Here is a 25,310-nt window from a genome sequence, read left to right on the forward strand (position 1 = left end):
TAAAGATCATGGTTTGATGGCTTGAATTCTTGCCTGCAGCGGTTCCTTGTTCGTCACGCAATGCTGTCATCCCATTTTAGGGGGTAGGGGTAGGACAATTTCTATCCTAATACGAAAGGCTCCGTAAGGCTAAGAATCACTGGGAGCACACAATCGTGTTGAGTAGGAAGAGATTGAATTAAGAAATGAAAAGAATGAATAGTTTACCATTGCCCCTGTTGTTATCTTTTACTGGACCACCGCTACCTATATGCCCTGCGTAATACAGTAACGCTAAACTCATACCTAGGTCTTTTCGCGCAATGCAATTATTTTTGGTTTACATGTAATACAATGGGCTGCCCTCGGGGAAATGGATGGTGACCGCTTAATGGAGCTAGCCGCTTAAATAGAGGTTGGCGTACCTTGAATATTTAATTTTTCACTGTCGGGCTATAAATTTCTTGGTGAACATGGAGTCAATTCAAGACAATCATGATAGACGTGTGTTTGAATTATCACTCGTCATGCACCTTCAGTTTCAGACTCTTATCTGCCATCGCCCTTTCCAAAACAAAGTTCTTGAATTTTGGGTGGCCGCTTAACAGGGGTAAAGACAATAATGAAACCCTTTTCGGAATGACCAAATGGTGGCCGCGGAGGTAACCGGCCAATAGGTGTTTTATTTACAATATTTTACTAACGATAATTTTGGACTGTATTGACAACAGTCCACTATTTTCTGTTGCATACCAATGCCTCGCCAGTAAGCAAACAAAATACGCCAAATAAAATGGCATGGCCAGGGCTATTTACTCACGTAATTACTAATTAAATTTAGTCTGTTTTTCTCACGAATTAGACACGTTGTGATTTCCTATTTTTATTTCAGCTAGTTCTTGCTTCATTGGTCTATAATTTGTTTATGGCGATTTTCTTAAAATTCTAGTGAGTACAGGCAATAGCTTTATCAGCTGTTGTCTGAAACGTCAGAACGTACCACAAACGTGAGTTGGACCGACGCCACGTACACTATAGAACACGATTATATAAATATACACATATTATTATATATATGAACAAACAGATGAACAATGATTAAATTGTTTCACTTATCCTGAGAGTACTCTATACAAAATAGATCAAAATGTGCAGCATATGCCGTGACAGCATTGCGTGACGCACAAATAACGGCTGTAAGATTGTGCTGCGCCGACACGCTTATCAGCAATGGTCAGCAATCGATCAAACGCAATATTTTGGCGAAACGTAAAGCAAGCAACTGTCTACAAATGACTCAGCCGTTTTATACTTAGATGCAGTGATGTTCATAAGCGCAGAAAGATGGTCACAGATTCATAGTATTCGACCAATAATAGGTTGACAGTAGGTGATGTACATCGGACGTTAACCTTGTGTAAACAAAAGCAAACTTCAGCTTTATGTGCGACGAATGGTGAGAGATCGACTAGAAACACGTCAAATCGGCTTTGGACCTGCCTTTTACAACAAATAAGGTTAGAACATTTCGAAATTATCAGCTCTGTGTCTATTTCAACTTATTATAGGTACATGCTGAAATATACATCTAACCCGTAAATTGAAATTTGACGACGGATGGTCAAGTATTTGCATTTTTGACGTACTTTGAAAAGCTCTCGCGTCGCTCACAATCATTTGCCCAAAGAAATCTTTACAGGAATCTGTAGACCATCCTTCTGCGATTCAACCACCAGAAGCTTGATCCATTTGAAGGTTTCGCACATGGTGAAAATTAATTATATCCACGAAGTACTTTTACGTGAATGAAATACATGTCTTCGAAATTTAATTATTTTGCACCCAAAAAGACAACGCAACATTCCCTAAAATCAGCCCAGTACACATGTAAACATTGCACAAAAATATTTGAGTGTTTTAAAGACGGAAGAATGACGTGGTTTTGCATGCGAGGCTCTCAAACTTGTGTAATAAAATGGTGCGTCAAATGACGATTTTAACGGAGTTTGGTAATTTGCATATTTCTTTGCAATAAAAGGATATTTTGCCAAAAAAACTATCCAGTAGTTTTTGTCATGCCCTAGCCTATCTACCATAAGAATATGAGCGAAATCGAATTTTCGACCCTTGCCGCGAAATTAAGAATGGCTCCTGGAATTTGTCTGATTTTTACAGGCAGGCACTCTTAATGTCTAGTCACGTGCCCAGCTTTCCAAGTGCTAACGCATTATTCTTGTTTTCTTTTCTTTTCATTTTTTTCTTTTTCTCTATTCTTCTTTTTCCTGGTAGAATCGAGCTTCATGTTTCCAGGAACGTGTGGATGTGCAGGATTTATAAAGCATAAATTTATATTAAAAAAATTAGTCTGACAAGCTTGTAGATTACATTGTAATGGCTTTTAAAATCATCCTCGATTAAACACGCAACTTATTAGAATTTATCCGGGACCATTATGACAAGAACGAAGTTTTCCCGGTTTCTGGTTAATTCATATCAGCATTGCCGTTTCATTTTCTTAGCAGAAATGTCTGAACTGCTACTTCCCAGAAAATTTTCTTGTCAAAATTCCTGAATCACCGAATTCACCCGCTTTATTTATACTCAATTGGCGGTGTGGTTCCAGGACCATATCTCACTTCAACCAGCCAGCAGTTATAATTCCCCGGAAATACTCAGTTTCCCGATTAGAGGGAATGCTGGAGTTTCCCTCATTGTCTCAACCAAAAAGGTCTCGGTTGTGGAACGGATACTTCGAGCAGATCCATTACATGGCCTCTGCATATTGAACCATCAACTACGAAAGATTCCCTTTCATAAAACAGCAAAATTACAATCGCCACAAACGTATTTAAATACATCGTTTAAAGCTGCTTTCGCTCCATTACAATTACAGTAAATACCCGCGTGTAAGAACCTAGTGGTTTACGAATCTGTTGGCAGAAATTTGCCATTTTAAAACCCAAAAATATAAGGACCTATTTCAATTTAGCCAAGCAGGATCAAGCAGGTTGTTATAAGTGGGTTACAGTTAAATTATGAACTCTTGCTTATCATAATACAGTTGTGAATAACTATTTTACACGTAAGGACCAAACCTAATTTATTTATTTTTCTGCTAATTACAACGATATCTCGTTCATAGAAGTTAAGAAATTAACCTAATCAGAACCGACTTAGCCTAAATTGCCAATAACTACCTCAAAATACAGGAATCTATTTTGCCAGACTACAAAAAATGTAGGTTCTTACACCTGGGTTTTCACTATATTACGGATCTTTAGATTAGACTATAGATTGAGTGCGGTCGAGCACCAGTTTAGATTTTCAAACCAGTGACGTTTCCAATAGACTGTTCACAGTCCTCGCTCTATTTTCTCGTATTTTTATTCCATCGTTGAACGCGCGGATAGAATCGCGAGAAAACTGGACGCCAGTGCAAAACGTCGCTAGTCATGTTGGTTTTAGGTACAGACTAGAGAGGATAGCTGATGGAATGAGAGAGGTATGTGCCGTGACGTGGAGCATGTAAACTAGAATTAAAAAGCTTTTCTTGTACTCGATCTCATACTCGAACTAAAATTTAAAGTCCCCCAATCTTGGCAATCATGGCACGAAACCTAAATTTCCTTGGTCGTTGTTTTTGATATTTTTCATTCGTTTTTAACCCAAGAAATCACGAAATTGTTCAGGATTATTTCGAGAGTTCAGTACTGACCACCAAATGTCATCACAGTCAGCAGGATCAGCTAATCCACCAGGCTTTTGAGAGGAGGTTTCTTTGTAAAAATTAGTGAGTTTGGCGTACTATATTTTCATGACTTTGTAACGGAACCTTATAAAAATTTACAAATTTACTAAATTCGGCTGATATATCGAGCGGTGAGGCTTAGTTTGTTTGAGCCACGAAAAAAGGCGCAAAGGCGTGACATCAGGAAAAAGGTTCATTAGTCGAATAGGTGACTATCCACTAGCGCAACAACAATAACGACTTTCGGTTCACTTACTTGACCTACCTGGGAGCCAACTTTGCGACTTATAAAAATAACTTTGAATTCCCTGCGACCATTACAAACTAACGGGATCATTTACAAGTAAGGTCCTTTGTTCATCGCAATCGTCTAGGACCCCTCCGTCTAGAGGATCGTCGATCGGAACGGTTGACAAAAAGTCTACAGCGCTAAAAATATGGCAGGCGCAACCTTTGACATTGCAGGTGCCATTTTCAAAAAGTTATATCTTTATTCAAAGACAATCCTATGAAACAAAACTACACCAGTCAGTACGCAGTAGGCTTAATTGCACTATCCATTACAAGTATTGGGATAGCTAACGTTAACGCAAAAGCGATTTTGCATTTATTGGTTCTCTTTCAAGGGAGCCAACTGTGCGGTCAACGGTAACCTGCAATCGAAATTCTGAAATCGGTTGCCGGTAACCAGTACGCGGGTCAAGGATAGATTGTGCCCTGTCATATCCTGTAAGTACAATGGAACGCATATTGTTGTAACTCGATCGGTTTTCAATCTATCTGTTTAATCTTCAGGTATCGCACCATGGTCAGCTCCACCAAAAGAAACGGCATTCTTTTGATTACAATATCAGCGATTTTCGCTGTAGGAATCATCTTGGCAATAACTCTCACGAAGGGTTCCAAGCAATCATCCAAAAGATCAAAAAGAGACGGTAAGTCTGTTGATTCTAAAAGGTACATGGTTTGCACTTTCTGTTTATGAGCCGCGCGGGCCAAACTATTGGCCACTATTTCCTTGGATGAATTTAACACATAGACAATACTTAAGGGTGCAAGAAAACTAGTCTCATTTTCTCATTTATTCAAAAACCTTGAGGCGAGAGAATTCCTTGTGTTCTTAAGTTATCAATCGATGACATCGATCGATCTTCTCGTTTCTGTGACGTGAATTCACCGGCGTTGTTGTTATGTAACAATTTATCCTGCTACGAACTACAGTTCATTGATAGCATGCAACGTTTGGCTTGCAAATCATCATTTTTCACGCATGTCGTCCAATACGCTTGAAATTAAAATTTAAGTTATTTTCGTCGACGATAAAAGTCATGAAAGACGCGGAGGAGGAGTTTTCGTTGGATACCACCTGCAGTTAACCTTTGTTGTCTAGGCTCTTTGGATTAGTCACGCAATGTACACACGTGCAGACACATGCGAACAGACGAGCGAAGATGCGAAGATGCTGGGACAAGCTTTTGTTTCCCCCCCCCCCCCCCCTTCCAAAAAAAAATGCTGCATGAAGTAAAGCTGATTTGAATTTTGTGCGTCGTATCTACTGTCCCTGTCGTATCTACTGTCCCAGCAACGTATGTCCATAGGTCCCTGCCTGGCTTCCCCGCAACTTGTCTCTTAGAGTGTGCTTGCCTTCAGCCTTTCCTAGGCGTTCGTTTAGTAGGAGACCCGTTCGAGAAACGTCGCCGCGGCGCGGGAGGTGACAGAGGGCGTTTTTTTTTTTTTTTTTTTTGCTACAGTCGCTCAATTTCCACCTTCGATTTTTTTCTGGTGCTGTGCTGCTTCCCAACTAACCGAGCGCCGAGGCTACGACTGTTCGACCGAAAACGAATGAAAAACGAGCCCATGTCAATAATAATGTTGACGATGATGATGATGACGACGACGACGACGACGATGATGATGATGATAGTAATATTAGTGATATTTATTATTATATCACTGAGAAAATTACTTCATTAATTGCCATTGGCTAGGAGCAAGCCAATTCATCGTTAATTTTTAATTTGCACTCTAGTGCAAATTAACTTGCGCACTTTCGTGATTTTCCCAGTCATATATTAAATGAGTGATCGTATGAAGGCTCGAGCAATTAAGGATATACACTACTCGTGACATTTGAAAACTATTTCAAATTGCATTCGCCTGAAGGCTCGTGCAACTTTGAGAGAATTTACAAATATCACTCGTAGTGTAAACCTTTAATTGGACTGAGTCGCATTCATACGATTACCAATATTAATAAACGATAATAAATAGGTACTCCGAAAAGAATAGGTACTTAGAAATAACAAATAAACAAAAACCGTGTCAACGTTTATCTTTTCCATTCTTGGTTTCCTTTTGTTTATGTTAGTCTGTGTAAAGTTTATAATTATTGCGTAATGTTCGCGTGACTAGCGTGCCCTTTGGCATTATGTCTCGATTGCCCGAAACATAACGACGGCAAAGGAAAAACAGGGAGGTTATTTTTATAAATTTATATCTATGGTCTCATTTTCTCCACCTATAGGAAGCGTGAAAGGAGACGGATCTATCAAGTTAATGACTGCAAGAACGGAAAAACTACTTTGCTCACTTTTGAAGGCTCTCTCCTCCCGAGGGGACCATAGAACGTCGTCCATCGTGAGCTTCATAAAATGTTCCAATTTTCAAGCCTAACGGCTAAATGTTTGGTTAACCCCATTGAGACCCTCGAAAGTGTTTATGCCCTCACTGTATATGTTAATTAATGTTTATCGGCGATAATTCCCTATTTCGTCTTTTGATTTTAGACTCAAGCAAACAAACAAACAAACAAACAAACAAAGAATATTACGAGAAAGTATGTGGTGTGCAAAGAAGTTAATCGCGCCTGATGTAGTTTTATTTCAAACCTGCAGGTCCTTCCATTATGATACCTGAAAATCAAGAAAAAAACCAGTGGTTCAACGATGGCCTTAAGCTCGTCGAAGACAACCTGGCAAGGAAGCCAATCACTCACACGGCAAAGAACACGATTTTATTCCTTGGAGATGGAATGGGCATTACTACTGTCACTGCGGCTCGTATCCTGGAAGGGCAGCAGATGAACCAATCTGGAGAAGAACATGTCCTCAGCTGGGAACATTTTCCGTGGACCGCGCTCGCTAAGACGTACAACGTCAACCAACAGGTCCCAGACTCCGCTGGGACAGCAACGGCCTTTCTCTGCGGGGTTAAGAGTGATAGTGGTAAGACTGGGTCCCTCCCAAGTGTCCAGTCCAGCTCGAGACAGCTTGTTGTCGTTGTTTCGTTTGTTCTTTTTTTGTGGCGTAGTTTCTCGCGGAGATTTCGTTAATTTCACGGTTCGTCCTGTGTTTTTTCAAAATTTCGTGAAAAACGTATACTCTAGTTTGGAACAACAGCGCCGCCAAAAGCAAAAAAGGAAAAAACAAAATGTGTAAAATATAACTAAACTTTCCGGTTGGTATTAGGTCCAGACTTTGCCGGAGGAATTTGAAAATGGGGCTTAATTGCTGCGGTTAGGCCTACCATCCACACTAATCCGTCACGAAAATGGGACTTTTCGAAAACGTCCTTCAAACCAGAGGAATTTGAAAACGTCGACTTTGCGTTTTAGTGTGGACGAAAAACATTTTGAAAACGAAGCTTTACGAAAACGATGACACCACGACAATAACGTGATTTCCCTGCCAGAGATTTCCTCAAGCACAACTCCAAAATATCTGGTGATTTTTGCGTTTTTCGTTTTGCATTTGATGCAAAAGTGATATGATACAAGAGTGAAAAAGCCGTTTTTAAATTTCTCCGTCGTACTGTGGACGAGTCCTTAGAAAGTGTTGGCCAAACGAGATTCTCCACCATTTGAGTCTCGTTTTGAAAGGCAACGCCAATGAAATTAGAACTGGGCTGTTCCTGTGTCTGTTGTAACTACTACGTATCATTTTCATTTCATTTCATTTCATTCTGCGTTTTTCATACGTAGGTTTGATTGGCGTGGATGAAACTGTAGAACGAGGCTACTGTAAAACTATGACCGAACACAACAAAGTGATATCAATTCTGGCGTTAGCGGAGAAGGCTGGAATGTCAACTGGCTTCATTTCGACCGCACGTGCCACGCATGCCACACCAGCTTGCCTGTACGCTCACTCAGCCGACAGAGATTTTGAAAGTGACAAAGATCTTAAGTCAGAGGCTAAAGATGACCCGTCCAACTGTACAGATATAGGTAGGTGGAGCTTCCCGGGGAACTCCCCTATAAAAACGACGGGGGTACTTGTCGGAAATTTTGAAAAGAACCCCCTAAGAGATACCAAGATCATGTTTTGTGGGCGTGGCTTGAACTTTTTTCAACCCCTGAGAGGTAACAATTCTAAAACAACACATTAACTGACACTGACTTTTTTCGGCTCAATACCCTAAAAGGTACCGCCAAAGTTCCTGCTTTGGACCCTTTTGAGGCTGAACACCCTAAGAGGCACCAAAACATGTAATTTGTGATAATCGGTATTGACATAAATTAATATTTTGCCGACACGGAACAGAGAACTGGGTGGGAGAGTAGTACGCAAAGGCTCATGGGTAGTACGTTTGTAAAAAGAGATGGTTGAGAAACTTGTGACATTCTACGGTCAGCCTTGCCACTAGCACTTTCCCATAAGGTTTATTTTTATTGTGTAATTAGCGTCATATGATTTGTTTTTTCATTCTGTTGTTTATAGGTCAACCTTAAAACCCCAAAGGTGGCGCCACTGCATTTGGTCGGGGGTACACGGTCCCTATTTTTCCTAACAAGAGGTTTTTGAGGTTTACGTGTTCGGCTTTGGCGCATGTAGGACGTTACTTGATGTATCTCTTATCCACTTCGTTGTAAGCTTATTGTCGCAAATAAAACATATCTTGGGCCTGGCTGACCAACGCGCCCATGCCTCAACCTTTGAGTGTGTTCGGTTGTGTAGTGAAGGCAAAATCGCTTTTTTAACCCCGAAAAGGTACGACGAACAGCCCCGTCCTTTTTATATGGGAGTCCCCCTGAGGGGGGGGGGGTTGAGGCAGGTATACCTACAAATGTGGTATGATTATTGAGTGTTGTAATATGATATACAGGAAAACCTTTTTCAAATGAATGATCATCAAATGAATGATCAAATGAATGTTCAAGACAGATTGTACACAATGAAATTTAAGGCCAAGCACGTTATGGGTATCTCAGTTACGGCGCCTTTGAAGCGTTAACAGTTCGAGTGCACTGTAATATGCCCGAGGGGGAAGGGGGTACTCCCATATATGGGCAATATATTTAGGTGCCGCCAGATAGGGTATAGTTTTTGAGGTTCCCGATCCCTAAATAGTTCATGCCATTCTTAGTTTTTGTTTTTTCCTTGAACAGGGTGTCATTTTTCGGGTTTGTGCCGTAAATAGAGTATTAATTTGCGTTTGCTTCATCCTTAAATAGGTCAGGGTTTAAGGCCCTTTGCAGCACATAACTCCTCGGTATAAAATGCAGCCCTCTGCTTTCCAGAAAATACAATGTAGATCACACGTCGCGCTTATTCCTTTTCCTTTCGTCTTGTAACAGCTTTGCAACTCGTTGAGTTCCCGTATGGAGATGGCATTGAAGTGGTCTTCGCGGGGGGTCGACGAAAGTTTATTCCCAACTACGAGATGGACCCTGAGCATTCAAAAAAAGGCGAAAGACTGGACGGCAGGAACCTACTTCAAGAGTGGGTGGCCAAATATCCCAACTCAGAGTACGTGTGGAATAAAACCAGTTTTGACCAGATTGACGAGGAGAAGGTTGATCACGTGATAGGTTGGTGGTTAAGAGAATAGCTCATTTTTGTATTCTTGGTTTTGGACTGGAACTAGCTTGCAATGAAGGAGACTCTTTTCTAACGTAAATGACAATAAGTCTCTTTATATTCCCTCACATGGGGCTCCATTATATATTGCAAGTTAGTTCCAGTCCAAACCGAGATTACGTATATGGCCTAGTTTTGCTAGTGACGGAGACCATCGCAGCTTTGTAGCAGCGTGTTTTTTCACAATCTAAACAGACTGAATGACCGAGATTAGGAATTCTCCTTCCCCCCCCCCCCGCCCTGCCTCCCCCACCCCCTGAATCGGATAGAATACGCAGTGTATGATACATCACTGGATTTTCCCGCTGATTATCAACTTGAAGTAGGTAGCGGGAATTAACCACCGTAGCGTCGTCGTTTTCGCTAATTCGATAGTAGTTACACCATCTCTTTTCCTTCATTGCTTATAACGCATCAGGTTTGTTTGAGTATAGCCATATGCAGTATGAAGTGTACCGCGCGGAAGATACAGCAGGGGAGCCCTCCATAGCAGAAATGACTGAAAAAGCCATCAATATATTACAGAAGAATCCAAAGGGATATTTCCTCCTCGTGGAAGGTAACTAAATATCGACTTGAGTAGTTTGACTACACATTAAGATTACCGTATACCTTTAGAGGTGTCTCACGTCCAAGCGATGTATTCGGACGCTCATAAGCAAAAGTCTGCATGCGAGCCAAGTGGCCCATCAGGCCGGAGTTTATCCCGGTTTCTGTAGCATGAAGCGACTAGGAGTATTTCTACTCCCCCCTGGATGGGATGCTAGTCCATCGCAGGGTTACCCCCAGCATTTAGTTCGCCGGTACCCATTTATACACCTGGGTGGAGAGTGACACTGTGAGAGTAAAGTGTCTTGCCCAAGAACACAACACAATGTCCCCGGCCAGGGCTCGAACCCGGACCGCTCGATCCGGAGACGAGCGCACTAGCCATGAGGCCACCGCGCCTCCCATCATAAGTAAAGGTCGTGAAAAATTCGACAATTCATGTTATTTTAAAATCCCTGGTATTGTGTGATAGCCAGCTTTGTAAGCTTTAATTTGATATGGGGGTTTAGGTATCCTTGTTTCAACCGGACGCGCTACATCGCTTGGACGTGAGACGCTTGTTAAGGTGCTCTTACGGCATACGGTAACATTAACTAATTTTGCAATTTGAGCCACGTGGACTGAAAAACTTGATAAAGATTTGGTTGTTTTGAACACACTATTAGCCATGTTCTAAACGAGCAAGGTCTGGGTTCGAATATTTAAAATCGATTAATTTGACAAACTGAGCTAACTAAAACAAATGTCAGTGGTTTTTTGTTCAAACCCAAAGATGTAATACACTTTTGAACAGCTGTTTAAGAGAGATTTTATGGTTTGGAAGGACACATGTCCCCTGAAACCATACAAAGTTCTTACGCACATTTCCTGTCATCTAATCCATTCTCCTTCTCACATCCTTTTCCTCAGTCTCTTGATCTTGTTTCATTTCAGGAGGCCGCATTGACCACGGGCACCACGGTGGAAAAGCCGTGCGTGCGTTGAATGACGCTGTTGCTATGGCAAAGGCTTGTGGTAAAGCCATCGAAATGACCGATCGAGGTAATCGAAGCCTTACTTACTTTATCCTGATAATGTAACTCTACTCGCTCGCGGATTGGTTTCAGTTTTGCTTGAGGATGGATTTTCCCCGTTCCACTCGATAGTTTAGACTGGTTTTAAATGACAGCTGAGGATTGGTCCAAATTTTAATTTCTGCTGACAAGAGGCGTAATTTTTTTTAACTGATTGCTGAGATCTAAGATCTGTAAAATTTACTGAATCAGTAAACTTTACAGATCAGTTATAGCTGAGAAACGGGCTGGAATTTTAATTAGTAGCTGAGATACCGTTGAGTCGGGGGTATTCTACAAACTTTTATACGGGGTCTCCGCACTAAGGGTCAACCCCTTACTCTTTTGCATACCAATTTTTGATAGAAAAGTTAACCCTTTCGTGTACCTTTAATAGAAATAAGGCACCCCTTTTACCTACCTTGTTAAGAACATTGCATAGCAGGTCCACATCAGCCTTTTGGCTGCCGATTCAATATTGTTCATTCAATCTTGTAATTATAAACCTTCTCTAACAAATAAAGGATTGATTGATTGATTGATTGATTGATTGATTGATTGATTGATTGATTGATTGATCCCTTATTTTATCTTCCGATCATGCTCGTGTTGGACTTAATGCGCAGATTCCCCTACCGTTTCATATAAGTCAACTTATGAAATCTCTACCCTTTTATACACCTGAAGCCAGTAAAAGGGTGCCCGTTTCAGGCGGAGTCTCTCCGTATAGGCTGTCACAGGCAGTAATCCCTCCCTCCCTCCCCCCCCCCCCCCCCCAACCGCTTGATCGCAGGAAATTCAATTCATAACTGAGATTCTAGCAGATTCATCCATACCATCTAAGACGTGAACTGGGGGGATGAATTCAGCTGGTAAAAAAGACCTGTCACTTTACTCAAGCAACGAGAATAGAGTTGAGACCGTACAAGTCGACGGCGTTGTTAAGGCCCATCTTTTATTTGCTTCTCTTTTTTCACTACAGACGAAACTCTTCTAATAGTAACCGCAGACCATTCTCACGTTTTCACCATGGCTGGTTACCCAGTGCGCGGAAATCCCATCTTCGGTTTGGCGCTTGGATATGGTTATACTGAACCCAGACTAGCGAAGGACGGAAAGCCCTACACAGTTCTGGGATACGCCAATGGACCCGGAGGAGAATGGGAAAATGGCACTAGGCAAAACCTTACAGGGGTGGACACGGGAGATAGGGGTTACAAACAGCAGTCTGCAGTGTGGTTGAGCTCCGAGACTCACGGAGGAGATGACGTAGGTATGTTTGAATTTAAATTTTAAAAATGTGGGAGGTAAGTTCAGGCTCAATAACCAGCTCTTGGTGCTCGCAAAAGTAAGCCCGCTATCTCAGGAACTGCGGAAATTAAGCGAGGAGAACAGTAGGCTAATAATTAATTTCTTTTGATTTATTCTCCTAGGCCTCGGAGCCAAATTACAATTTTTACTGCACCTTTCAATAACATGCGGACTCTAAAATTCAAAGCTCAACCGACAAATGCGTTTTTCGCCACCGCCAATCAAATGTTCGGTGGCTCCTCTCAGCTTCCGACTACTGCCGAGCACTGTTTCGTTGTCTGAACTGTGCTCAGCGATTTGATTACCGCGCGCTCGGCAGTAGTCGGAAGCTGGGAGGAGCTGCCGAAAATTTGATTGACCGGAAGCGAAAAACGCATTTGTCGGTTGAGCTTTGAATTTTAGAGTCCGCGTGTTATTGAAAGGCGTAGTAATGTATGGAAATTGGGCTATTCGCACTACTGCTTCCTGTTTCACGAGAAACTCTTAGAAGAAAAAAATAATATTTAATATTTTTATAGCGCAAATTAATATATATATATATATGATCAAATGCGCTTTATAACATATACAATCATAAAAAATGAAATTAAAATCCAAAACCGAAAGAAGGAACGACGCAGGCGCACTCGATTATCATGGAGCGATATCTGCGAAAAAAAAAAAAGAAACAAAGCAAATTTCAGCAACACGCACACAAAAATGTTCCCTTAGGCATCGGAATTTTCACCTTAGTCTGCCTTGCGTCCACCTATCTCTTTCGTGACTAGGCGTCACATAAGACTGCTACAGAGCGCCTCCAATCTTCTCTGTGTGCTGCTGCTTGCGTTCGGTGTGTTCTTTTTAACTGACTCAAACACGCTTTTTCAGAACTTTTGTCTGACCCAGTATTCGTGCTTAGAAATATGAAGTAAGAGGAATGAAAGTGGTTTTACAGGTTGAACTCTTTGCTTCGCAGGCGTGTACGCGGACGGTCCTGGGGCCTATTTATTTCACGGTGTGGTGGAACAGCAATACATATTTCACGTGATGGATCACGCCATGTGTTTGAGTGAAAGCAAACAGGGCACCTGCGAACAACATCCGGCTAGGGAAGGGTGTGACGACGATTGTGACTAATAAGCGAGCCCGCGAGTCGCAAGCCGCGAGCCTAATTTTTGCACGCCACTGCGTTTCTTTTCTTTTCTTTTTTTTTTTTTTCTTTTTTTTTCTGAGTTTTTAATTTTACGTCAACATTTTACTCAGTAAATGCTACACTTGATAGAAGAAACAAAATTTTTCGATTTTCTTTCATGCGTGAAATTCTGCGCAAGTAGTTTTTCGTAATTTCATCGAACGGATTTTGCAGTAAGTTTATAGTTTCAGCTACATGTACGAAAGAAAGTTTGAGTTTCCCTCGTAAATTTTCGTATCAAAATATTGTTTAAATGTAAAATCGACAAATATCCAAATAACATGCAAGAAAACGTTCAAGTGAGGCGAAGTTTAGGTAATTTTCAAGATGATATAGCATGAGCATTAATCAAGCACCGCCACGAAAGATTCATATATTTGTTTTTTGCCTGCCAGTTGTCTGTTGTTTTGCCTCTCCGGAAATCAATCTCTTATTATTTTTTTTTTAATGGTTCCCCGGTAAAATCGAACGACAGGATGACCGCTTATTTCGAGCAATTCAATAGTTTGGGTATAAAACCCATCCGCCCGGCAATAATTAGTAGAAGTTGTAACCATATTTGCACATCAGTTTGGTCTAACGTTTTGCTTGAATCCCGACAATCGCTGGAATATAAATTTTTTAGGTACTTCATTGGCCCTTCATTTCGCTATAACGCGAAACTTCTCCCACTGAAAGTCAGTACAATTTACTGTGCTGAACAAAATCACAAGGTACAAACTAATTAAAGATTAGCAAAAGTTTACCTCGCTTGCAGCTACCAAAATCTGCAGGGTGATTCAAAAGCGAGATGGGAAAAATGTCCGTCCTAAAATATCTGCGTAATTGGTAGAAACAATTTTTTCAAAAAGGAAAACTCTCCATCACCTCACTTGCCATGCTACAGTGCACCAACAGATGAAGACCGCGGGTGCTTCACATTATGCCAAAGATTCCGGAAATTTCGGCCGGACGTCAAATGGAAAGGACCGCTTCGGTTTCTTCCGACCGGCATATTCGGAATCACCTTTGGAGGTGGTCCACTTATTTCGATCGGACCGGTCAGGCCGAATTTTGCCGTTCCATTTTTGACAAACCGGTTCGTTGCCCTACTTCTCTTCACTTATGTAGAGAATTCGGAAAAGGAATAAAAAAATGGTAAGAACCATTCCTCTCAGCTGGCCGGGTTTAATCGGAAAATTTCGTTCCATTTTCCTCAGGTATTCCCACTGGTCCCTGACAAGTCGGTTTGGCGTCAGTGGAAGCACCCCGCATGTAATAAATACCATATTACGGCATTATGCCCGTTTTTTGTTTTTTTTGTTGTTGTTTTTTTTTTTTTTCGATTTTTTGGCGGGAATCTTTCGGGGCTCGTAAAAGAGACCAGCGGTTCAAAGCTCGAGGTTCGGGCTCGCACACTCGCAAAATAGCCTCCAAGTAAAGCTGTCGAGTGATTGGAGCAACAAGTCCAGTATGTGTTTTTTTAGTTTTTCTTTTCGTCGTCTTCGATACCTAGTCAGTACAATGAAAAGCAAGCTAAGAGTCATTTATATATTTGTTTCTATGCATCCACATTGGAACATTTCAAAGACTGAGTAAAGATACTAAATCATAGAATATGATTAAAACGAAAGTTAATCGACGTTTCGATTTATCCAACATCATTATTAAGAGTGAGGATTGGTTAACTGTCAAAGCTGTTAAAAGAGTTTAGTTTTGAATATCATTAGATGGCATTCCTGTGAATGTGACTTTATGCAAAAGTGTTTACAAATCTTTTGATAAACTTTTCAATATTCTGCCCCCCTAATCAAGAATAGAGATGATTTTCGGCAGCCTTTCCACACAACGTGCATGTCAAACGTTATAATCATTACTGTGTGAAAGCCTCACTTAAAGACTTGTCTGATTGATCTGTTACAACATAATTGTAACTTCCTAGCGAAAGGTAACATTTTGTCCATCAAATCGTAGATAAACTGATAATTTGTCCCTGAAGCAATCATTTCAGTCTTTCTCCACCTGGTCTGCATTGGATTAACCGGGTAATATTTTCCTCTATTCGAGCAACAAGTCACAAGTGGGATATTCGTGGAACAACCCAGGAGAAAAATGGATAACTATGTTACTCCATGCCTTCCCCGCACATATAACAGGTACAACAAGGACAACGAACGCAAAAATACAACCTTGACTAAATTACAGGTCTTGCTAACAGATCTGGTTGACTTCTGCATCAGCTTTTCTAGTCTCTCTGGCCTGAATGGAAAAAGTCATTTTATTCATGATATTCAAACTCATGATATTTCAAACTCTCAGATAATAGAGTGTTAATTAATTTAAATGTCAATAGTTCTCGCCTTCGGCCGGTTGATATTTATTTTTGTTTGCGCGTTGTCATTAGCGCGTTGGTTGACTGTTCTCAGATTCAACGGAAGAAACACGATTGTTTCCAACTCTCTTGCTTAGTGTCCAGGGTGTACGCGCCAAAATATGAACGATAGTTTTGAAACGATGGCCTAAAAGTGCCAGAAACTGAAGAATAATTAAAAACCCGTAAATAAGTAGAAAAGCAAGCCCAATGACGTCTACTCCAAAGACCTTCAGATCTTTTTGTTGCACCAAAGTCAGTACTATTACCATCCATAAGGCATTGCTGACACCAAATATCAAAAGGGCTGTGTTTCGCAGTTCCACGAGTTTTTCTTTCAGCTTGGAAGTCTGGTCAAAGGCACTTAATTCAGGGACTAAACATGTTTGGCGTAAACCTTCCCAGAATTCATACTCAATGCCGTCGTCCTGGTTATCCACATCCAGGTAGAGCAATGGAAGACGATCCAGCTCACGCCGCGTCTGACGAAGTTTGATTTGACCTGGGCAAAAATACGGACAATCACACGTTAAGAAGAGGACGTGATGTTTTGTTTTTTCTCTAAGACTCTGGCAATCAATGGATAAATTGTTGAGCATATTGCCACGGGCATAACCAACTGGGCAAGCCAGCTTGTAGTTGGGGGAATTTTCTTGAAGCGTCACCAAAAACAGTGAACATGGAAACAAGGATCGAGTTGAACTGAGTTCAGGTCCTTGGTCTCGTTTGATTCCCGGTTACTTTATTAAGAAGGTCTCTTATCAATAAACTCTCGCTCAGTTTCATCTTATTTGAACTATTTTTCTCCAGATTAGACAAGAATTCTCTTCTTGTGGAAAGTTGGTGATACGCGCCAAATTCTTGTTTGACTCCAGTTCGCCGATACTTATTTTCCTTATAGTTAAGATATTGCAAGTGAAATTTTGAAATTCATATCCAAAATGATATAAAATTTCAAGAATAACTTATGACATATGAAATAACTAGATGCTACCAAAAGCAGGTACCGGTACTTTCTTTTCATACATGCTGACATCAAGCATGTGGCAGGGTACAAACTCGCGCTCAGATTGTGGCCGGGAAAATTCCCCTGTTCTGTCTGATCTGTGAGTCAGTAGCATATCAATTCCCGTGAGCGTGAGACAGGTTTGTGAAACTTACCTTGATTGGGGTATTGCAGTTTACGAATGGCAGATAAAAGCCTGTTGAAGTGGCCAGGTTTATGAATGTTAAACGTCTCTTTCAGGTTGTCTTTGTTTATGTTTTTCAAATCTTCCAAGTCGCTGGGTTCTGTATATCCACTAGATTCAAACTTGGGCCAATAATCGCCCAGACCATGCTCTTCCAACCATTCCTGAACGTTTTGCTTTTAAAACAAAATATATTGGTACCAGGATTAAAACTAAACAATTCGATAAATACTTGGATATAGTTGTATTCAAAATGTTTTTGATATCAAGCGAAATCCGATGTCAGTGACATGATGCAGCCGAAGATTTAGAAGTAGTTAGGTGGGGTAAATACCTAACCGTGCGTTTTTGTTACTCTTAGTTTCCAAATCAAAGTCGGTTATTTTCGCCATGGACATTTTTACTCTACTACGTATAACAAAAATATATATTAGCTATGGCTTGAACCAAATCGCCTGTTATGTCGCCGAAGCTAAGCGTACCAAAACGACACGATTAGATATCATTGCAGGAATTTCCATATAACCAGAAGGTGGGAGATAACTATGCCACAGGTTAAGCGATAGACCACTCTTTTTATGGGTTCAAAGGCGCAATAAACCACGCGGGATGTTGGGAGAACACGGGAAAAGTTTGTAAATCACGAGCCGTTAGGCGAGTGATTTAGTTTTTCGAGTGTTCTCCCAACATCCCACGTGAAACATCCCGAAACTGCATGTTTATCGCTAGCGTACTGAGTTCTCTCGTTCCCGCGTAGAGCTGCCATGGAACATAGGTTTTGCAACTCTACTGACCAATCAGAACGGGCGTAGTATGTCGGTTATTTTATAAATCAAAATAACAATTCTTTCCTGGAAAGATTTATATTTTTGAACACAAATAAGCCTTGGGCTTATTAATATCGAAATTTTAAGACAAATGAGAAAAGAATAAGTGTGAATTCAATCCCGATTTAAGCCCGTTTGTACCAGTCATAAGAAAACTTACGGGGATATCTTCTTCAATGTCCAATCGCGGGATTTTCCTGATATCCCGTAAGAGCCTCTGGCGATGTCCCCTGGTATGGATGCCAATTAGTTGCAGATCCTGCATGGCAATAGATATTTATCAAAACATTGATTCGTTAGTATAAACTTAAAGCAGGTTTCTTCCGGATAACGCGCTAAGGCTGTACTGTAACGGTAGAAAGGGGAAGATTTACCCCGACCAACGAACTAGTCACGAGGAATGCATAAACTGAAGAGATAACGGCCAACCGATTGTGTGTGTACAACGATTTGGCGGGAAAGAAAACCGAAAATGAAACTAACGGCCGCCCTCTGACAAACTTGGACGAGGAATGAAGTTTGAAGAAACAGTCTGTAAGATAGGAATTAAAGATTGGTGGTTACGGGACGAGAGATTCATCCATGTGGCTTAATATATAATACAGATCGAAACATTTGAAACGGGTACTGAAATTGAAGAATTATTCTCGCCCGAATCTCCGAAAGGCGCGATTGGGGATACTTAGCTTCACCGCCCGCGCCTCGAGGGGATTTCGAATGGACCTTAAAAATGGTGTCCTTTTAATTTTATTTTAATTATCTTCTTCATCACGACCGACTTTGTAGTTCATGTGCTAATGTTCACAACTTATTATCAGGGGCGACTGTTGAAAATCTTAAATGATCATTGAGCTCTCTATTACGACCAAGGTTTAAAAAGAAAGTAGTCGGCTTCTATTCATTTTCAGTTTCGGTTTGGATATACTTTACTGGATATACTTTACTTGTTTCATTGTTGTTGTTGTTTTTTTTTTTGCTTGATTTTAAAACAGCACTAACCTTATCTGTCATTCCGGGTAGAAATCCTACTGTATCATATCCGTGCTCGCGAAATTTGGAAGCGTATCGCTGTGGAACACCAAACCAACTCATCATTAATAACGTAAAAAGTTAAACACGAACTTACGAAGCCGAAGGCGACTAACATCTCCTCTCTTTTACTCGACCCGGCTTTTTCTAATAAGGCCGTCGTGAGTGTGCCGTGTGTCTGTAAGTCCAGGCTGACAGGAACACTTGAGCCAACAAGACATTATGCTAAAACAAAAACAATTACGATTTGATTTTCCCGAAGTCACACACAAAAAACCTTCTCAGTAAAACCGTACGCTTTTTCGTATAATTTCATTACATCCTGTTACCTTAAAGTCTCTTGGTAACCACTCTTCAACTGGCAAATTTAGATCGGAAAAAGAAACGTCGTTTTTGAGTGCTGTCATAGGGCGACCATTTTCATCTAACAGGAAAAAAGTAAAACAACATGCAGGTACGATTAGGGTGAGATCGTTTCTATTAATTGTACTCATTTCTAACGGTTCGTTTATGGGACAGCTCAGAAAAATATCGAAAAGACCGAGGTCGTGAGAACAGACCGAACGCAGTGAGGTCTGTACACACGACCGAGGTCAAGATTCTCCCATACAGACCGACTTAGTTCGGTTAATAAGATGTTTATTATATGGCAAAGAAGAAAACTTTAATTCGTTTAATGTAACTGGTTTGCTGACATTTTGCTTGCAAACGGAGACGAGCTTAACTTAAACCTGCCGAAATTTGCTCGTCCTCTTTACTTTTTTTTGTCGTCAGGCTTTTTGGCACTTCCATAAATGATTGAGAAGAAAATAAAAGAAAACGGTGAACATTTTTGAATTTGAGTTTGCTACTTTTTCAACGCAAAATAAAACTGGTCTAGATGCCAGTCTAGATGGGAAAATCTAGACCTCGGTCAATATCGATTTCAGCCAATCAAATTCGTGAATTCGGTAGTTCCCAGTCCTTGTGAGACACAGCCATATAATAATGCTGTGTTACTTACTGTAGACTGGGCTTTATATCGTTAGTGAGCCTGCATGAGATGGGCGGAGGGGGGTGGCACAATAATCTTAAAAACTATTCACTTCATGTCAATTGACCACGGGTCAGTCATGACGGCATATCACGCGAAAAATGACGTCATTCATTTAGAAGTGTCCACCATCTTGGATCTGTTATCTTCGATCGCAATCTTTTGCAGAAATGAGGAAGAATCCCCAAAATTGAGTATAAAATATCGAAAACCGCAAAGGATGCAACTTTATACTAGAAATGTTTAGCGATAATACCATAAAATCTAAAATGTCCAAATCTCACTGCAAAAAAATCTAGCTTAAAAAAAACAACGCCAAATTCGGGCAAAGTACCCTCTGAAAACATAGTCACCATAGAAGAGCCGTCATGTGATCAAACAATTGACACACGGAAATGTCCCCGATGATTCACAATGTGCGATCATTTATGCTTGACACTTACATCCCCACCAACTCCCCCACGAGTAACACTTACCCAATGTTCGAAGTGAGAGGTTCGATCCAAACTTGCGTGACAGCTCAGGATTTTTCATCCACTGCAGCTGCCCGTCTCCCTTTTCAGGTTGATCGCTGCTTTCCTGGAACATTGATGCCGAGGATGTGATAAGAGTCGATACTGTGAGTGGAACCAATCTTTTCCCTTTTCCCTTTTGCTTTTGCATTTCTCCATTGCTGGTTAGTTGACTAACATCGCTTTTTTGAGGCATTGCTCCTTCATGAACCAGTGAATTTGCCGAATGATCCTTTTCAGACGAGTATTCCTCCCGTTTCACTCCATCACCTGCGTTTATTTTCTCTCGTATCAAGCCCTGCGCGTATGACCCCGGATCTGGGCCAATGGATTCACTTGAAGATGGTTTATGGAAGGCACCATTGAGGAAATTGTCTTCATTTATTTCCCCAGTAGAAAGTTTACAAGCTTCTTTCGACTCCATCTTACTTGATGATGTAGCCAGAGATTTTCTTGGAATTTCCTGTGCCGATTGCACAACAATGGTTGGAAACTGATAATTTTGATCCGCATCAGCATTGGCAGTAGCACTGGTATTTTGATCAGCCCCACTCGATGCATTATTCAGTGGGTTTTTGGTACTTTTCTTTTCTGGTCTTGTCGCCTCCAAATTTTTGCTTGTTTGTGTATCTTCAGCTGGAAGTCGGAGGACTTCCGTAGTCTCTGTCTTGATGAACACTTCTCCTTTAGCAGTAAAGGACGTCATCTCCTTGTTGCCCTTTTCGTCTGATGACTCAGCGACCTATAATTGATCAAAGCTGAAGTTGAATTAAAAGTTTTCATACAATAATCAACACAGTACACCTTAACCTTTTTGTCAAAGTAGCTGTGAATTCTCGCGGCAATGCCCAGGCCACAATGATTCAGACACCCAGGAAAGGGCACTTTAGGGAGATAAAATCTAAAACATTTCCTGGGACACCATGACCCCGGATTCCTCTAGGAGCTTTCGCCTTCGGTGCTCGATGATTCAGAAAACGGTGACCGTTTATCCTGGACCTCGCCTGATACCAATCAAGTGAATGCGCATATTTCCTTGTAGCTGATAATGTTATGACAAACGTCTCGATCAATAACAAGACAGAGTAGCTGGAAAGTCAAACCTAATATATAGATTTAGGCCAGCCTAAAAGCATAGCTCCTAGGCCGGGTTGTTCAGAGCCCGATTAAGCTAACCCAGGAAAAGGTAGAATTTTGATTTGAGTTTTGTAACTTTGCGGTGAGGTTTCCTGTATATTGTTTGGCCTTCTGGTTTGAGTTTTAATAATCACCAAATATATATATATATCCACAAAACAAAGCAGCAAAAAACTTTTTTATAGAAAAAAAGTTATAATTCGGTTAACTTTTAATCCTGGGTTAGCGTTAACTGGCTTCCGAACAATCCGGCCCCGTTTTCAACAAGTTAACCTGCCATGAGCCCGCGATCCAATCGAAAACCAGCACGTGATACTGGTCAGCGGATAACTTGTTTTGACAGATGTCAATTGATCATAACATGGATGTCCAACATCAAAGAAGTACACGGTAAACCAAGGCTGAATGTCTCTGTAAATCTATTAGTTGGAGTATGGCCGCCATGTTGCGCGACTCCGTCGCCGTCGCCGCCCTCGTGCGTACGCGCCCACGAGCAATAACGCTAGCCATGATAACCATGAGAAAATCAACTCACGGGTTTTCTTTCCTTTCCCATATGAGTATGGGTCGCCGCTTGGCGGCCGTTCGAGCCGCCGGAGCTTTGCTATAACGCAAAAACTTAAGAAGGGAAAGAACGCAGCTCCGTACGTTTACAAGACAAGGTGAAATTGCTTAGACACTTTTTCGTTCGGTGTAACTCTCTCAGTTCCTCGCTCGCGTCCACACTCATAAATCCTAAACTAACCTTGTTGGAGGAATTAGTAATTTCTGCTTTAATGCTGGTCCTGCTTTCGACTATACTTCCACGCTTTGCCTTGCTTGCAGTGTGTCTCTCTTCCCGGGTTTGCTGACTTTGACAACATTTACAAATTTTCATCAAGAAGTTTGCTATTGGCTTGTACCAGTCTTCTTCTTGTGATGCAGATTTTTCTTCCCTAGTCCCTGATAAGTTATTTTATAAAAAGCAAAATATGAAAGTTTCCTGGAAGTTATTTATCTTTTGCAAAGCAAAACGAGTTTATCATGTACATTTATGCCCTGGGTTTAGGCCAATCACGTGAAAGACAAATTTTAGCATAGGAGAGTAGCTTTGTTTTACAGTGTTCCCCCTCCCCCAAATAGATAAAGTACGTATGGCATATCATTTCCTTGGATATTATACATACATGCATTTTTAATCCTATTTTGAGGATACAAGGACGCATCGTTTTAAAGCCGCAACAGATGTTACCAGCGCTTTCACAAAACTTAACCCTTCAAGAGGCATTTGAAACCATCGCACAGATAAACGAAGAGCCAAAAAGAACGGAATTCGAAGGTGCATTTTGCAAAAAAAAAAATCAAACTTCTAGTTGATAGATTTTCTTAATTTTTTCGCTTAACGTAGAAAAGCGGCAGAGAAAATGATCCATCAAAAGAAAACGATCGTTAAACCAAGGAAAAGCTATAGCAATAGCCATCTGCCCTATCTATGGTTGGCCATTCGTTTCAAAATTACGACAGGGTATACGCGGGTTTTTCTGTCGCGTATACTTGTTTACATACGTTACGTATGGGCTTAAAGCCATATATACGACCATTTAGATCGCGTATATACGCATTTTTAAAGGGCCACATATTTGCGTAAATTCAAGCTCGGGGATATGCGAAATAAATGCCCAAATATACGCGTCCTACAAGGACGCATATATACGCGAGCTAAAATGCGCGTATATGCGGGTCTCGTAAATTAAGTTGTATATGCCAGCATCGGATAAATCGCTATCCATTGGGAACTGTTTGTTTTGTTGACACTAAGTAGCGATTTATGCGGTGGATAGCGTTATCTACCTTTCGAACAACTAGGGCATAAAGGGCATACCTACCCCATGATCTGTCCGTTAGATTGCAAAGAGAATATATTGTCAGTAACAGATACCCAGAGGGTAGGCACAGCAGATACCACATTCCATGAAACAAACACGTGAACTCATTGGGATGTAGCAGGGCAGCGGCAATAAAGATGCCAGATAACCCGGCCAAGTACAGAGTGCTGACTCCAGCCGGTAGGTGCTGCTTCAAAGACTGAGGTGAGGCTGACTCGGTTGAGTTTGGTTCTAGTGTTGTCATGCCTGTCGATCTTATCTCGTTTGAAATTTGAACTGCTACACCAATGAAAACAATGCACATGATTACAGCAAAAACGAACGTCAGCAGTTTGGACACCCTGAGCTGGAAATCTTGTGACGTGAAGAGGCATATTACGGTGTATACAACGATTACCAGGCTGATAAGGACAACAGTAGTTATTTCATTGACTGCAAGGCCCGAGAACATCATTCCACCCACTATAACCAAAATGACTGTGGATGGTCTGGAAGGAAGAAAAGCAAGTTGGTCGTACACAATAAATTAAGAAAAAAAAATAAGCATTGTCGAGGAACGGGACTGCCACGGTAGACATGCCGATGATGTGGTGCAATTAAATTGTTTGCTCAGCGACTATTTTTTTATGTCTCAAAGTTTCAACAGATTCATCGAAAGTGCGATACACGTGTAAGTACTATTGATCTGTATTTGAGAGATTTGCTCGATGAAGTTGCACTTGTATTTGTGTTCAATAATGTGGATAGTATCCGCTCTGCGCCGAGGGACGAATTACATCTGCAACAAGTGGATACGGACGCCAGAAACATGGAAAGTAATCATTAAACATTTGAGACTCTACTCACCCAATAACAGTGGAACAGACAAGAAATGTTTGGTAAAGGATAAAAAGAAAAGAAATGTGATCGTTGTTCTTCAAAATCCTCTTCCATTCACTGACTAGCAGAACAAGGTTGGCAAGAGTCGATGGCGTCCAGCGACGCCTCTGCTTGTAAAGCTCGTCAAAGCTTTCAGGGCAGTAAGTACTGTCTTCTGCGGCTGCGCAGTACGTCAGTCGCCAGCCTCGTTCAACCATGAGTGTACACATCCAGCGATCTTCCCCTTTAAGGAATAAGAGATCATATACAACTTAGTTTGAAAGAGTTGTTTGTCAATCTCACTTATGGAAACCCACAGTTATTCACAGGAGAGTTTATGACAAATGATTCCTTCTTTTCATCAAAGCAACACTGCAACGCTATCACATACTAAAGGTCATAAGTAAATATGTTACTCTGCATGTATGCATCGTTTGAATTGTGATTTTCCGTCTTCTTAATTCCTTCTGCTAAAATAATTTAACAGTCATCTCGTCTTGTCACTTATGCTTCTAAGACACCAACCCATATCTTTGGTCAGGAATTCGAAAGCGTGGTCCACACCGGTGGCATAAGTTGGTAACACCTCTCTGACGGCCTTGCACCTGTACAGACTGAAACATCCGGGACTACACAGCACTGAACCAAGCATATGATTTGCAACCTAAAGCGAGGGATATTGAAAATTAATGAAATGGACAACTCTAGGAACAACAAAAGCATTTAAATAATCAAAATGTCAAGAATAGAATTGCAGATTTAACCAGTTGCAAATAAGTTAAAATAATATATTTTTCGTTATCTTCTCTAGTCTATCACGTCGTTTATTTTTTTCTGTTCT

At 41.0% G+C, this 25,310-nt stretch overlaps 2 protein-coding genes across 2 annotated transcripts in view; one reads left to right on the plus strand and one right to left on the minus strand.

The window, feature by feature from the left end:
• The first annotated feature begins 997 nt into the window (after positions 1–997).
• On the plus strand, positions 998–13,677 carry LOC145480672 (alkaline phosphatase-like). Its single transcript, XM_081458972.1, has 9 exons — positions 998–1,496; positions 4,523–4,662; positions 6,622–6,951; positions 7,707–7,952; positions 9,303–9,536; positions 10,004–10,144; positions 11,068–11,175; positions 12,169–12,459; positions 13,453–13,677. Exons 2-9 carry the CDS (start codon positions 4,533–4,535, stop codon positions 13,611–13,613), a joined length of 1,641 nt encoding a protein of 546 aa, XP_081315098.1. The 5' UTR covers positions 998–1,496; positions 4,523–4,532; the 3' UTR covers positions 13,614–13,677.
• LOC145480675 (uncharacterized) overlaps positions 13,671–25,310 on the minus strand; it is a 23,901-nt gene continuing 12,261 nt past the window's right edge. Inside the window, exons 7-16 of the mRNA XM_081458976.1 lie at positions 24,995–25,133; positions 24,458–24,713; positions 23,612–24,099; positions 22,492–22,688; positions 20,574–21,351; positions 19,394–19,488; positions 19,035–19,103; positions 18,196–18,294; positions 17,180–17,384; positions 13,671–16,520 (exon numbers count right to left, since the gene is read on the minus strand). Of these exons, the coding sequence (XP_081315102.1) occupies positions 16,048–16,520; positions 17,180–17,384; positions 18,196–18,294; positions 19,035–19,103; positions 19,394–19,488; positions 20,574–21,351; positions 22,492–22,688; positions 23,612–24,099; positions 24,458–24,713; positions 24,995–25,133 (2,799 nt within the window). The 3' untranslated portion in view covers positions 13,671–16,047. The remainder of the gene's footprint in view (positions 16,521–17,179; positions 17,385–18,195; positions 18,295–19,034; positions 19,104–19,393; positions 19,489–20,573; positions 21,352–22,491; positions 22,689–23,611; positions 24,100–24,457; positions 24,714–24,994; positions 25,134–25,310) is intronic.

Source organism: Orbicella franksi, chromosome 3 (assembly GCF_964199315.1).
Source record: "Orbicella franksi chromosome 3, jaOrbFran1.1, whole genome shotgun sequence".
Classification (NCBI taxonomy): domain Eukaryota; kingdom Metazoa; phylum Cnidaria; class Anthozoa; order Scleractinia; family Merulinidae; genus Orbicella; species Orbicella franksi.